Source organism: Acipenser ruthenus, chromosome 14, assembly GCF_902713425.1.
Source record: "Acipenser ruthenus chromosome 14, fAciRut3.2 maternal haplotype, whole genome shotgun sequence".
NCBI classification, from domain to species: Eukaryota; Metazoa; Chordata; class Actinopteri; order Acipenseriformes; family Acipenseridae; genus Acipenser; species Acipenser ruthenus.
In genome coordinates this window covers 6,024,787-6,037,832 of record NC_081202.1, presented here as the reverse complement: position 1 = coordinate 6,037,832, position 13,046 = coordinate 6,024,787, and the positions used below count along the sequence as shown (strand labels likewise).

Here is a 13,046-nt window from a genome sequence, read left to right as displayed (position 1 = left end):
TCTGTGCAGTCATAACCAAAGAAACACAAATGTCTTTTATTACACATGTAGTGCTGCTTTCCATATCTTTATAATAAACAAGTCTTTGGACCAGCAAGTCTTCGAAGGTAGATCAGGTGTCTGACTCAAGCATGGGAACAGAGCATAGGCTACTACAGTATATAGGCTATCACTCTTCTATTTTAACACATGCACGGTTCTTGAACCCTACTTCCAGCCTCGATCAGGTGGTGTCTCTCAAATGCAAAAATACTAAAAATAATAAAGTGCATTTAGCTAACTAGATGTTCAACGTACATATAACTGTGTTATTATCCTTAAAATAATTGTAGCTTAGAACATTATTCTATAAATCTAACCTGTTTTATATCTCCATTAGCTTCATTGGTCTCAAATGTGCAGTTTTGACAGATATACGTATTTGACAGAAAACTCGTATTTTCTGTTTAAAGCATGATATTTGGTACTAGGTTAAAGAAAGTTCTCAGTTTCTATGCCTTATTCTTAGGTCATCTGTTACAATTACACTTTCTGGGTCATTTCACCTCAGCAGTGTTTTCTGGGTTAAAGCATGTTACTGGCTGAAAGCATCACTTTTTAACGTATATATAGACAATTTAATGCTGTAAATCATTGGAATATAATATTTTGCAGCCTGTGACTCACGTGTGCCACCTTGTGGTTTTAGGGAAGCATAACAGCTATTTTCTTTTTCTTATTTGAATAGTCTGTAGCTACAGTGCTCTGTTTGGAACAGACTACAATACACATTAAGACATGGGAAACAATTCAAGCAAAAACTAGACTGTTGGGTTTACTTGAGGACCAGGGTTGACCACAATTGGTATAAATAATTACAAACTCAAAGCAATGACTAAGCGCAGGAAGCTTTGTTAAAGTTATGCTTTCTTAATCCTCCACTAATACTACCAACATACAGCAGGTTAGAGTAAGAACATTCATTAAATTCTCCCTACCTTTACTAAGTAGACTTGACAGTCGCTGACATAGTCATATTCCAGTCCGTCAAAGGTATGATAATGCCGATCACTGTAAACAGTGCACACAGACGGGCAGGGGTAGTGGGTACAGTTGAAAAACCCTCTGTGGCAGACACTGGAAAGAGAAAACAGAGACTGTCAGAGGTTTAAGATTAAAGACATAGGTTAAAATGTACAGTATTAATCACCTTAAGACTTATCCAAGATTTAGATTTAGAACAAAAATAACTTTATTATTAGCAAGTTTTCATCTAGGTAGAGGTACCCTTGCCAAGGGCTTACAGGTGTCAGTGCTATGAAAACATAAAAATCTTGTATTAAATGCTCATCAGCAGAGGTTCATAAAAATGATTATAGTTACCGTTAAATTGGGTAACAATAATCGAGTACCAAGGTCACTAACAGACTAATGGATGAGTCCCTATAGTTTATAGATATATACAATGACAGGAAGTTAACTCAGCTAATTGGATGTCTACATAGTGATAAACTGGTCACCGCGGCCAATAACAAAATAAAGAGAACTTTGTCCTTAGTCATAGGCAGGTGCATCGCTTTTACTGCAGCATTGTCCAGAATCTAGCAACCTCATTTACATGATGTGACATACCATTTATAACAAGGTGTGGACACCACCTCTCCTGGTAAATACTCCAGAGCCAGCCAGGCACAGGGACAGCTTTCTGGGAAATAGCACTCCTGCTTGTGCCTCACAAGCCTTGGAAGAAACCAAGAGAGAATGCAAAAGCATTTATTAAAGATGTTTCACACCAGGGTGGGGCTGCAGTTCAAACATGTATATTGTAGACTGACAGAATAATACACAGGATGTATTAAATATGCCCATTTTATCAGTAATTACTTTTATTAGTAAGGTAACAATGTAAAAAGACACTTACTGGTATTACAGAGACTTGCAATATAAACTGTAATATAGCAGTACTACAGTACAGCGATCCTGTGATCGCACTGCACTCTCAGAACAATTCCACAGGCATTGCTGTTGGGTGTGCAGCGCTCTTACCCTGCTGGGCAGCCACACCCGCGCACACAGGGGGTGGCAGGTGGGCAGGTCAGGTTCAGCATAAGGTTGCGGCAGGTTACTTCACAGGCAATGCCAGTGCGGGGCTGGCCAGGCTGGTGGTCTCGGCAGTTAAAGTAAGTCTTCCCAGGGGGGCACTCCCCTGGATCAGGCTCTGCAGAAATTGCACTTGTTAAGTAGCCATACACAACTTACGTAATATGAGCTTGTCTGATCTCAGAAGCAAGGCAGGTCAGCGAAGAGCATTGCAGTAACACACACACATTTCTTAGGAGTAGTTACATTCATATTATTACTAAGTCATGTCCCCAATAGGACTTATATGAGGACTTATATGTAAAGACTCTTCTAATTCTGCCAAGGGCATTGGCTCAAACTCAGAACATCAACACATCAGTATTCGAAATGCCTCCCTCTACATTACCAGGAGGTGTTTTGAAACAAAAAATCTTGAACAAATAAAATTACAAATACATATTATACAAATACATATACTGGAAGAAAAGTGTATAACAGAGAAGAACAACTAGATATTCACAATCCTTCCATACTGCTTTATATGACATCAAATATAAACATCTATATATGTATGAAACTTAACAGATGTCATCCTTGCACAGAATGAGGGCATTGAATGAGCTAGAATCAGGCATGACAGGCAAATCGAACATGGAGGTTTTCTCTCATCAAAGCAAGTCTAAATAAGCTCAGGAGAAAAACAGATGCAGCACAAACAAACGTTTCAATATGAGGCTATAGAAGGATACTACTCGGTTAAGTCAGTGAATCTACTAAGCATCTGAAACGGGGGCAACATACTTTCAATAGTATGATGAAACACATTGATTGAGAAAAAACATACCTGGTTCCTCGGGAGCACATTCCATCCGTCCATTTCTACAGAGGCTGGAGAACAAAAAAGCAAAAAAAAAAAAAAAAAACTTCATTCACAGTATTTAAAATAATAATAATAATAATAATAATAATAATAATAATAATAATAATAAGTATTATTATTATTATTATTTAATCAACATAAATGGAAACTATGAAAAATATTAACGAGAATGAAAAGCAGTGTATTTTGATTCATTCATATGTTCATATTTAAATTAATGTCTTTAGACAGGGAAAAGAAATACTGTTCATAAAGTCGAATGAAACTGATAAAATAAAATATTTAAATGTTCACACATATATTAATTATGTCTCAAAATTGTAGGTGATGCAAATCTTTTGGCCCTAGCTGTACAGTGTCAAATAATAATGCTGCTCACCAGGGCCCTGATGCACTGAAGGAGACTTCACCAGACTGGTATACAGCCCCCATGAAATAGCAGTGGCACTGAGACCTGAAACAAAACAGCACAGGTTTTTCCCTTGTACAGTAGCTCTGGGGAGAACAAATGGTGTTAATGTGCATGTACTTGATACCTTCTGCCTCTTTATTTAGCAGCTTTCAAGAAAAATCTTAGCACGGTACAATTGTTGTGTAGCGTGGTATACAATGTGATATTCAAGCAAACATTGAAATACACATTGCACAATTAACAAAAAAGCAATACACTGAATTTTTGCTGCCGATTTCGATTTGTAACAAAAACAAAGAAAGTGAATATTACCCCCACACAACATTGCATTTACATCCAGAGGGGGGTGCCTACTAGTGTAGGAAACAATGTCTTTGTGAATGGACCAATAATAACAAAGATCCTAGCAAAAACAACAGACAGAAGTGCACTTTAGAAGTAACAGGGAGTCTGTAATATATTTATATCAAGTGTTAAAAAAACAACTATATTTGTGTCTTAGCTGTAAATAGCGTTTGCTCTCTTGCTAGACGACCCAACAACAGGGTACTCACTCTGCGACACAGCGCTGTCGGGCCTCGTCGTAGTACAGCCCCTCAGCACAGTTACAGCCCTCAGCGCAGTCATCGTCACAGGCCTCGTTGTTAGAGAGGGACAGGCAGGTCTTCCCACATGTGCTGGTGCAGGAGTGGTACATCATCCCTCCGAGGCAAACCATTCCTACCCCAGCAAGAGCAGTTTCAATTAGCGGATTCAAAACCAAAAGACATTCCTACAGCAAGAGCAGCTTCACTTAGCAGATTCAAAACATACAGACATTCCTACAGCAAGAGCAGCTTCACTTAGCGGATTGAAAACATACAGACATTACTACAGCAAGAGCAGCTTCACTTAGCAGATTCAAAACATACAGACATTCCTACAGCAAGAGCAGCTTCACTTAGCACAGATTCAAAACATACAGACATTCCTACAGCAAGAGCAGCTTCACTTAGCGGATTCAAAACATACAGACATTCCTACAGCAAGAGCAGCTTCACTTAGCAGATTCAAAACATACAGACATTCCTACAGCAAGAGCAGCTTCACTTAGCGGATTCAAAACATACAGACATTCCTACAGCAAGAGCAGCTTCACTTAGCACAGATTCAAAACATACAGACATTCCTACAGCAAGAGCAGCTTCACTTAGCGGATTCAAAACATACAGACATTCCTACAGCAAGAGCAGCTTCACTTAGCACAGATTCAAAACATACAGACATTCCTACAGCAAGAGCAGCTTCACTTAGCAGATTCAAAACATACAGACATTCCTACAGCAAGAGCAGCTTCACTTAGCGGATTCAAAACATACAGACATTCCTACAGCAAGAGCAGCTTCACTTAGCAGATTCAAAACATACAGACATTCCTACAGCAAGAGCAGCTTCACTTAGCACAGATTCAAAACATACAGACATTCCTGCAGCAAGAGCAGCTTCACTTAGCAGATTCAAAACATACAGACATTCCTACAGCAAGAGCAGCTTCACTTAGCACAGATTCAAAACATACAGACATTCCTACAGCAAGAGCAGCTTCACTTAGCAGATTCAAAACATACAGACATTCCTACAGCAAGAGCAGCTTCACTTAGCAGATTCAAAACATACAGACATTCCTACAGCAAGAGCAGCTTCACTTAGCGGATTCAAAACATACAGACATTCCTACAGCAAGAGCAGCTTCACTTAGCAGATTCAAAACGTACAGACATTCCTAAAGCAAGAGCAGCTTCACTTAGCGGATTCAAAACATACAGACATTCCTACAGCAAGAGCAGCTTCACTTAGCAGATTCAAAACGTACAGACATTCCTACAGCAATAGCAGCTACACTTAGCAGATTCAAAACATACAGACATTCCTACAGCAAGAGCAGCTTCACTTAGCGGATTCAAAAAGCACACATTAAACAGCGAGCCGCTTTAAAGTTTACACCTTACACTTTGATGTCGTTTTCAGTCATTCTGTGGTTCTTATTTCAGTTTATCAGATGCTGTGTTTTTGTTATTTGTATTTTGATAAGCCTTTGTTGATTTCACCTGAGCTCAGGAACAGCTCTTCAGTTCCAGTTGCCTGCCATAGATATATGTTCAGTGACACAGGCTAGATCAGCCAAAGTGTCTTTATAAAAGTAAGAGTCAGCGCCATCTAGTGATCTGCCACTTTATGCAGATTTGGACTTTTTTGTTGTTGTTGTTGCTTGCAATACACTGCTGTGCACTAGAAGGTGCTATACTGTATATGGTTTTACATACACATCACATGTAACTCCCTCATTGTGAACAACCCTAAGTCAATAACACAGAACATTAAACACTCAATCATTGCTTTAGTTTTAGTTGTTCTTAGCTTCATGTACAGAGCAGCTCACCACTAACACTGCTCCCAATCAGTCCCTTTTCAATCTGGAAAGAAATCTCTATATGGCATTTGACTCAGCAGATGATTGCCTGCCTATGAGAATAGCAGTAAACTAAAGGGTAGCTGTAGGAGAGGTTATGAGGGAGGTGGAGGGAAACCAAAGAGAGTAGGAATCCTGGCCTCTTTTTAATATCTGACTGACTAATTAGGTGTTCGTTGTGATGTGTGCTGGGAGTTGTTGCTCCTCCTGAACTTCCTAAACTTCATGTAGAATACAATCAAATATATTTCCTAATCAATGTCTTACTTACCACATTCCGAGACGTGGGCCCTGAAATTCACAAAGACCTTGTGTTTGGCGCAGATGTATGCATAGTGTGCCAGTGCAGTGCATAGGCAGTTGCTCCCACATTTGCAGGCTTGATAGCGGCACTGCTGGAAATAGACACTGGGGCTCACATAGGAATGGCAGGGGGAGAACAGGCCTTCATTGATGATGTCACACTGTGATGCATAAAAAACTAAAACAACAACAACAGACACCGTTGTTAGAAAACAAATGGGATTGTCCTTTCTGTAGCCTTGTTCTCTTACAGGAAAGCCCCTATATAAATCATCAAATGCGTTTGCCGAGCCACATTTATGATTTCTTTCTTGTCAACATTCTCTGGCATTGATAACATGCTATATATCTCCATCTTTACGTATATTCCTCAACTTTCAGAACTAAATCAGAAAGTCTGAGGTAAATCTGTGAAGCAAACTATTTCCACAACTATTACTTTCAACTTGTTTGTCTACTTGCCTAACAGTGTTACAACCCATGTTAACAGATACAGTAAAAACAAACAACAGACTTAGCTATCTATTATAATCATTACTAACTGTCATTAATTTAAACAATGACCTTATAACATGAATTATGGGCATTTGGTCCGGATATGATATACACATATACAGCGGGTTTGGAAATATGTAAGAAAGGGTTGATAAAAAAAAAAAAGCATTGCAAATCTGAATTACAGGAAGTAGCTTTTTAGTGAAACCAGTGCTCCCAACAAGATGAAACCACAGCATAAATGCTGCTGTATCATCATCTGCAAAATGCAATAGAGTTCATGTACCGTTTTGCTGGTTCATCTCACAGGGATCTATGATGGGGATGTTCACAGGGCTTGTGCAAGCTGCTGACACCTTCCATGCATTGGCATGAAGCTGGGGCGTGCCCTCAATCATGCCTGATGGAGATCTGAAAGAATAACAGAAGATATAACACCTGCAAGGTGCATGGACAAGGTGGCTCAGGAGGGAAACAAAGAGCCGTTTTCATGACGGAATTGCAGAGGTGCACTTATCAGCACGCTGATGTTTCATGAATATCGTGCTGAACAAGATCTGACTGACACAAGAACAGGGAGCAGCCATATCTTCTTGGAGTCTTATCTGGTCAGCTTTTAGAAGCTGAGCAGGGATAGGCTTGATCAGTACTCGGATGGGGGATCGCCAAGGAAATCTAGTGCCATAGCTGCACTTTCTAGAATACCTTGCACAGGATGTTAATTCTGTTTTATTGAGAGCTTTGTGCAGTCTGACTGTGGTTGAAATGTGAAAAAACTAGGAAAGTAAACTGCAGTCAATGATATTATTCAAGTAAGACACCAACAGGTGTGTCTGCATGTGCGGTTCAGGCAGAAAGGTGATGAAGCAGATGACGTGACAGCTGGCTGAACTGGCATCAGGTGCCAGGTTGGTCACTTTTTTTCCAGCAAATCTTGCATGACTTTGCAGTAACTTAGTAACTACACACAGATATCTTCACTTTCTCTTACTGTAATAATCAATTAAAATCGAATTAATATCATTTAATATTATCTGCCACCGAAATGCGATACGCAGTCCGACCTTGATAACTCAAATCTGCAGACTACAATAGTGCATTCATAGTTTTTTTAATGAAGTAGGATTTGTAGTACCAGGAATTAAAACAACAAAAAACAAAAAGTACATAGCTGCTGAACAGACTTACAGAAAATCATCTCTTAAATTTCCATTGAAGGTGCCACAGAGACCCACAATTCCACCTTCCCAGCTGCTCTCGACCTGCACATACAGCCTGCCTCCTCCTCTATCAAACTGGACCCGCAAACCAAAGCTGGTCTTGAGCTGCGTGAACAAGGAGGTCACCTTGGAAACTACAAAATCACCTGCAAGGTGAAACAAATAATTAAATCCACCTGCAATCCATCATGTATTCAGCTGCACTGCAATGAGCTATTTTTTTGTACTCATTGAGATGAAGTGCCTGCAGTTAGTCCTGGGTGTAACCAAGGAAGGTGACTGGAGTAAAGGGGCATCAGTGTGGAGTAGTGGTCAGGGCTCTGGACTCCTGACCGGAGGGTTGTGGGTTCAATCCCCTGTGGGGGACACTGCTGCTGTACCCTTGAGCAAGGTACTTTACCTAAATTGCTCCAGTAAAAAAAAGTCACCCTGGATAAGGGCATCTGCTAAGAAATAAATAATAATAATAATAATAAAGGTGTAAGGGTTCAAATTCAACCTCTCACAGAGGAACTCCATGCAATAGAATGCAGTGGTGTTGGACCCCATATGTTTTATTAACTAACGTTTGTTGGCTTATTAGACCAGTCATTTTAAGCTTATACAGCTGGGAATGTGAATGTGAGCTGACAAAGTAGCAAACAGGTTTTAGGGGAAGGAAACTTATGTCCTCATGCTTATCACAACTTATAACTAGCACATAGGCTATGTATGGACTTCATTAGTATAATGGTAACCATGAGCCAAAACCCATGCAAAACTAGGTTATCTGACACCTTCAATAACAATTCCCATAACAAGTTTAATCATAACTGTATAAGTAGTTCTCTTAAAAACTAGAAATGTGCGTTTGATCATTTATATATATATATATAAAACATACAGAGTTGTAAGTTACATTGGGCAGCAAGCTTGAAAAACAAATACTGGTAAAGGCACATTACAATTTGGGAAACAGGAACAGGTTAGTAAAACAAAGGTGAGTAATTCAATAAAAAACAAGCATTGACAAGACAAATCTAACCCCCTACTGTGTTTCCAGTTGGTGTATTAGTCAGGTAATAAGATCTTGGCAGCACCTGTTGTTGAGATCTAGTGGTGTGTTGAAACGCACTGCCCTGCTGCCTCCTTGACATTCAAACTGACTCTGATTTTCAGGAAGGCCAGTTGGGGTTTGGGAGCTGACTTTAATAAATGCCAAAACATGCTCTTTCCCTGGAATTTATTCCACACCTGTTGCACCATTTATAATGATGTGAAGATGATAAAACCTGATACTTGTGGAAGATAAGCACAGGTGCTCTGGTGTATTTCTGAACCGATTAAGAATAATCTACCAAAAGGGATGATTGAAGAGAAACAACAAGTATTGGGACAAGTATGATTAATTTTACCGGAAAAAGAAATTCTGCAATGGTGACTGCCAAGAATGGTATGACATTCACCAAACTTCAGGGGGTGAAATGAAGAACAAACGTCCCACCCAGTCAGTCTGTACTGGCAGGCTATAAAGAATATTGGGGTAACGTTATGGGACGGCTTGCTCATCAAAAGTATTAAAATGAGAGGTCGTACAAACAGCAGTAGGGTGTAGTTTAACTGTAGTTGTCAAACAGTTCACAGACTCTATAACTAGAGTTAAAATGTAATTATATTTAGTTTTCCAAGTTCTTTTCTGTAACATGCTGTTAATGGCCTGTCTTTTTTATTTTTTTTATTTCCTACTCGTTTAATATCCTATGCTGTGTGTCCACTATCATTCTCCATTGTTGTTTCTGCTCAGGTCATTTTTACCATGCTTACTTACTAAGTGATCCACCACTTCTAAAAAGTGAACCTACACAGTTCTCTGAAGGGCACAGTGTCTTACCATCGGAGTAGGGGAGGCTGGCTGCCTGGTTAACTCCAATCAGCACCTCCCCGTCTTTAGTGAGGGTCACCTGCCGACTCACATCCTCATCCACCACCAGCGTTATGGACTGGATACAAGAGTGCTCCAGACTCTGCACAAGAACCGACATTAATGTGAAGGAGGAGCAAAGGCTGTCAGTGCACATGGCAATTGCACAACATGGTCAAACAAGTTCACTTTTTTAGCAATTCATTTGTATCTGTTATGAACGTGCAAAAAACATTTTCATAGCACGAGTGTTTAAATGGCAATGTCATCCTTGCTGTTTAAATGTTGTGTATGTTGGGTCGAGAAAATCTCTCTCTCTCAAATGCAAAATAGTAAGAAATACACATGTATGACGTATTAATGTCATGTTTATAATTATCAAAATATATGATAAATATAAACATAATACAATGAACACATATGTGTGCCATTTCTGAATAAACAATACATCTGTTTCATATCAGTAGCTTTAAATTATAATTCACATAGATTATTGTTTTCATGTCAGATGCAGGTAATAAAACAGGCCAAACAAGAGACTTATCTGGAGCAGACACTGACAATGGTGCTAAATTGTGTTGAGAATTTGTGATTGCTAACAATAGCCAGCGCTAGTTTTCAGCTGTATGATGGATCAATAAAACATAATGCTGTACATTAGGTTATATTGGTTCTAGAAAATACATTGCAACCTGAATTGCCCTTCAGAAGAAAAGCTTGTTTTGTCCAGCAATCAGCTATGTCTGTCAGTGCAATTAGAACTGAAGGTCAGGGTTAATATTGTAGTGAAACAGTGCATCATACCACAATGTGCAAGCTTACAGCAACACAGATATGGATCTCAATACTTCCAGGGAGATTACGGTCTTTATCTATATCATAATTCAACCGACTTCATTAGATAATGAATTAAAAGCAGTTCACTTCAGGCAGCAGCTTTGTCACAAAATTCAAACAAGGTGTTGAAATGAGTTGCTGAGCTTGTAACTGGGCAGGCCCCTGAGTCTGTATATATAAAGTCTTCATTACTGTGTGAGTTCACTAGAAGGCGTACCTCACCGCAGGGCATGTTCTGTAACGTCAGTGTGAATCTGGTGGTTCTCCAGCTCTTCACCAGAACGTACTGGCAGGTACCGATGAGCATGAATATGCGACCGTCGAAGGAGGTGATGTGTGTGTGTCCCGTGACTGAGCACTCTGCTGTACCAACAAGAAGAGGTATTATTAACACGTGTGTGTGTGTGTGTGTGTGTGTGTGTACATCATCCTTCCTGTATCTATATATCTATAACTGTTACATCAGGGGTGTCCAATCACGCTCCTGGAGGGTTATTCCACACCTGGTTTGACAGGTAACATTATGTAATGAACTACTTCAGGGTCTGGATGGAGGTTTAATTGGTTCAATTAAACAATTTAGAAGAGGGCTGGAACAAAGACCAGGAATGGAATGGACAGCTTTACATGATATAAATACTGATGCTTATACTCTCTGTAATCTATATAATATCTTATTTTTGTATACCAACATTTCAGACAATGCATTTGAGTCTCTCAGGTGTCAATTTATATTCGCAGATGTGTTGTCATGGCAGCAGCTTGCACAGTTTGTACAGTTCGTATATCTACAGTATTGGATTAAAAACTTTGTTCTGGCAAACTGTACAGAGAGTGTATCAATGATAGTAAGTGCATAGATTCTAATCAGTGCGTGTCTTTAATGGAATCAGGAAAACGGCCAGCTGAGTCGTATCAGCAGCTACAGACAAGAGTGTGAAACACACTACCATCAGATAACTGGAAGAGATCAAAATGAATCCCAGCTTCAATGATAAAAGAACTACCTGTGCAATTATTTTCTGTGCAGTTCCATAGTCCTCCACTGCAAATGCTGCAAGATAATAATAATAATAATAATAATAATAATAATAATAATAATAATAATAATAATAATAATAATAATCACATATCACTCAGCAATAACACAGTAATTGGCATAATCTAACTGTGTACTTTAACACGCAACAAAACCATCACCAAAGTTTATTCTATTGATAAAAAACGATGGTGGATTGACCCCAATGTCTACCTGAACAGAATGAGAAATGTGACTGAACTGTAAATGAGCTGGACTTGTTAGTTATGGAAGCTACTTTCAAAGTGTTACTGAACAGGATGTAGGGTTTTAAACACAAAGCAATTATGTTCCTTTATTTTCTGCTTTGTTCTATATATCCCTTCAATATCTTTTTCAACATAATCACGATTGATATGACATTTTTATGAATATATCCTTGGTCATAAACCAGTTTTGAGTAGTTATTTTCATTTTACATCGGTTATGCACACCAGGTCTTCCCGTCAAAATGGCTTCTGAATTCAAAACATCGGTTGGCTGAGTCCAACCTGTTCAGTCAGTCACATTTTCTTTGGTTCCCGACTCCTCTCTCTTGATTGGTACATCTGTCTGTCACTATTGCCAGGATTCTACCTGCTTGCTCCGGCACAGGTTCAGAGGGGCTCAGTAACACTTCAAGAGCGGTCTTACCAGACACTGCAGCCCTGCTCCAGTACGTAGCCCAAAGGGTAGGACGTCCCGTGGTACACACAGGGGCAGTTTGCCACAGAGATGCAGCTCCCATTCTCCATAATCAGTCCTGATCACAGGAAGAAAATGCAATTGCAAAAAAAAAAAACCCTATGTAAACTGGCAATGTCATTGTTCAAGCACTGAAGACAACTCCACATGTGAACGGAACTCAATGGAACTAGTCTGAGAACACAGGTCTAATACAGTGTATTGCACGGGGCGGTGGGGGGGGGGGGGGTTATTTGTCACTACAGTATATCAGTTACTGCTTAAGATATTCCATTGCTTACCATCAGGGCAGTAGCAGCCATCCAGACAGTGCAGATTGCTCCCCAGGCATTCCCTCTCAAAGGTGCAGGTTGGGGGACAGCAGCTGATACAATCCCGGTGGACAAAGCTGTTTTCACACCCGTCAGCTGCAAAGTGACAGTATGACAGAGTGTGACTGGCGGTGAGAGCTGCAGTGGATGTCTTGCAGCACAGTACCCCAGGTACGGACACACTTCTTTACTTACTGCAAGCAGGGAAGCTCTCTCTCCACTCCCGCACAGGGTAGCCTGCGTGGGAACAGGCCCTGGTGTACTCGGTTACCGCTCGGCAGAATGTGTCGTCATCCTCTGATCTGTTCCAGGAAATCAAATGCTAAAAATTATCTCACAATATTAAAGTGACTGCAGTTAAAACAATTATTCCATAAATCGTTCTTGCTGCGCACTTCCATGCAGTTTTAAAAAAG

At 39.8% G+C, this 13,046-nt stretch overlaps 1 protein-coding gene across 1 annotated transcript in view; it reads right to left on the bottom strand.

Moving 5' to 3' along the window:
- LOC117419712 (otogelin-like protein) overlaps positions 1–13,046 on the bottom strand; it is a 56,876-nt gene that overhangs the window by 32,420 nt on the left and 11,410 nt on the right. Inside the window, exons 10-24 of the mRNA XM_058986494.1 lie at positions 12,826–12,932; positions 12,601–12,726; positions 12,269–12,377; positions 11,565–11,611; positions 10,775–10,920; positions 9,691–9,823; positions 7,789–7,966; positions 6,887–7,011; positions 6,074–6,283; positions 3,908–4,073; positions 3,321–3,395; positions 2,906–2,949; positions 2,026–2,197; positions 1,612–1,719; positions 978–1,116 (exon numbers count right to left, since the gene is read on the bottom strand). Coding sequence (XP_058842477.1) covers positions 978–1,116; positions 1,612–1,719; positions 2,026–2,197; positions 2,906–2,949; positions 3,321–3,395; positions 3,908–4,073; positions 6,074–6,283; positions 6,887–7,011; positions 7,789–7,966; positions 9,691–9,823; positions 10,775–10,920; positions 11,565–11,611; positions 12,269–12,377; positions 12,601–12,726; positions 12,826–12,932 — 1,885 coding nt within the window. The remainder of the gene's footprint in view (positions 1–977; positions 1,117–1,611; positions 1,720–2,025; positions 2,198–2,905; positions 2,950–3,320; positions 3,396–3,907; positions 4,074–6,073; positions 6,284–6,886; positions 7,012–7,788; positions 7,967–9,690; positions 9,824–10,774; positions 10,921–11,564; positions 11,612–12,268; positions 12,378–12,600; positions 12,727–12,825; positions 12,933–13,046) is intronic.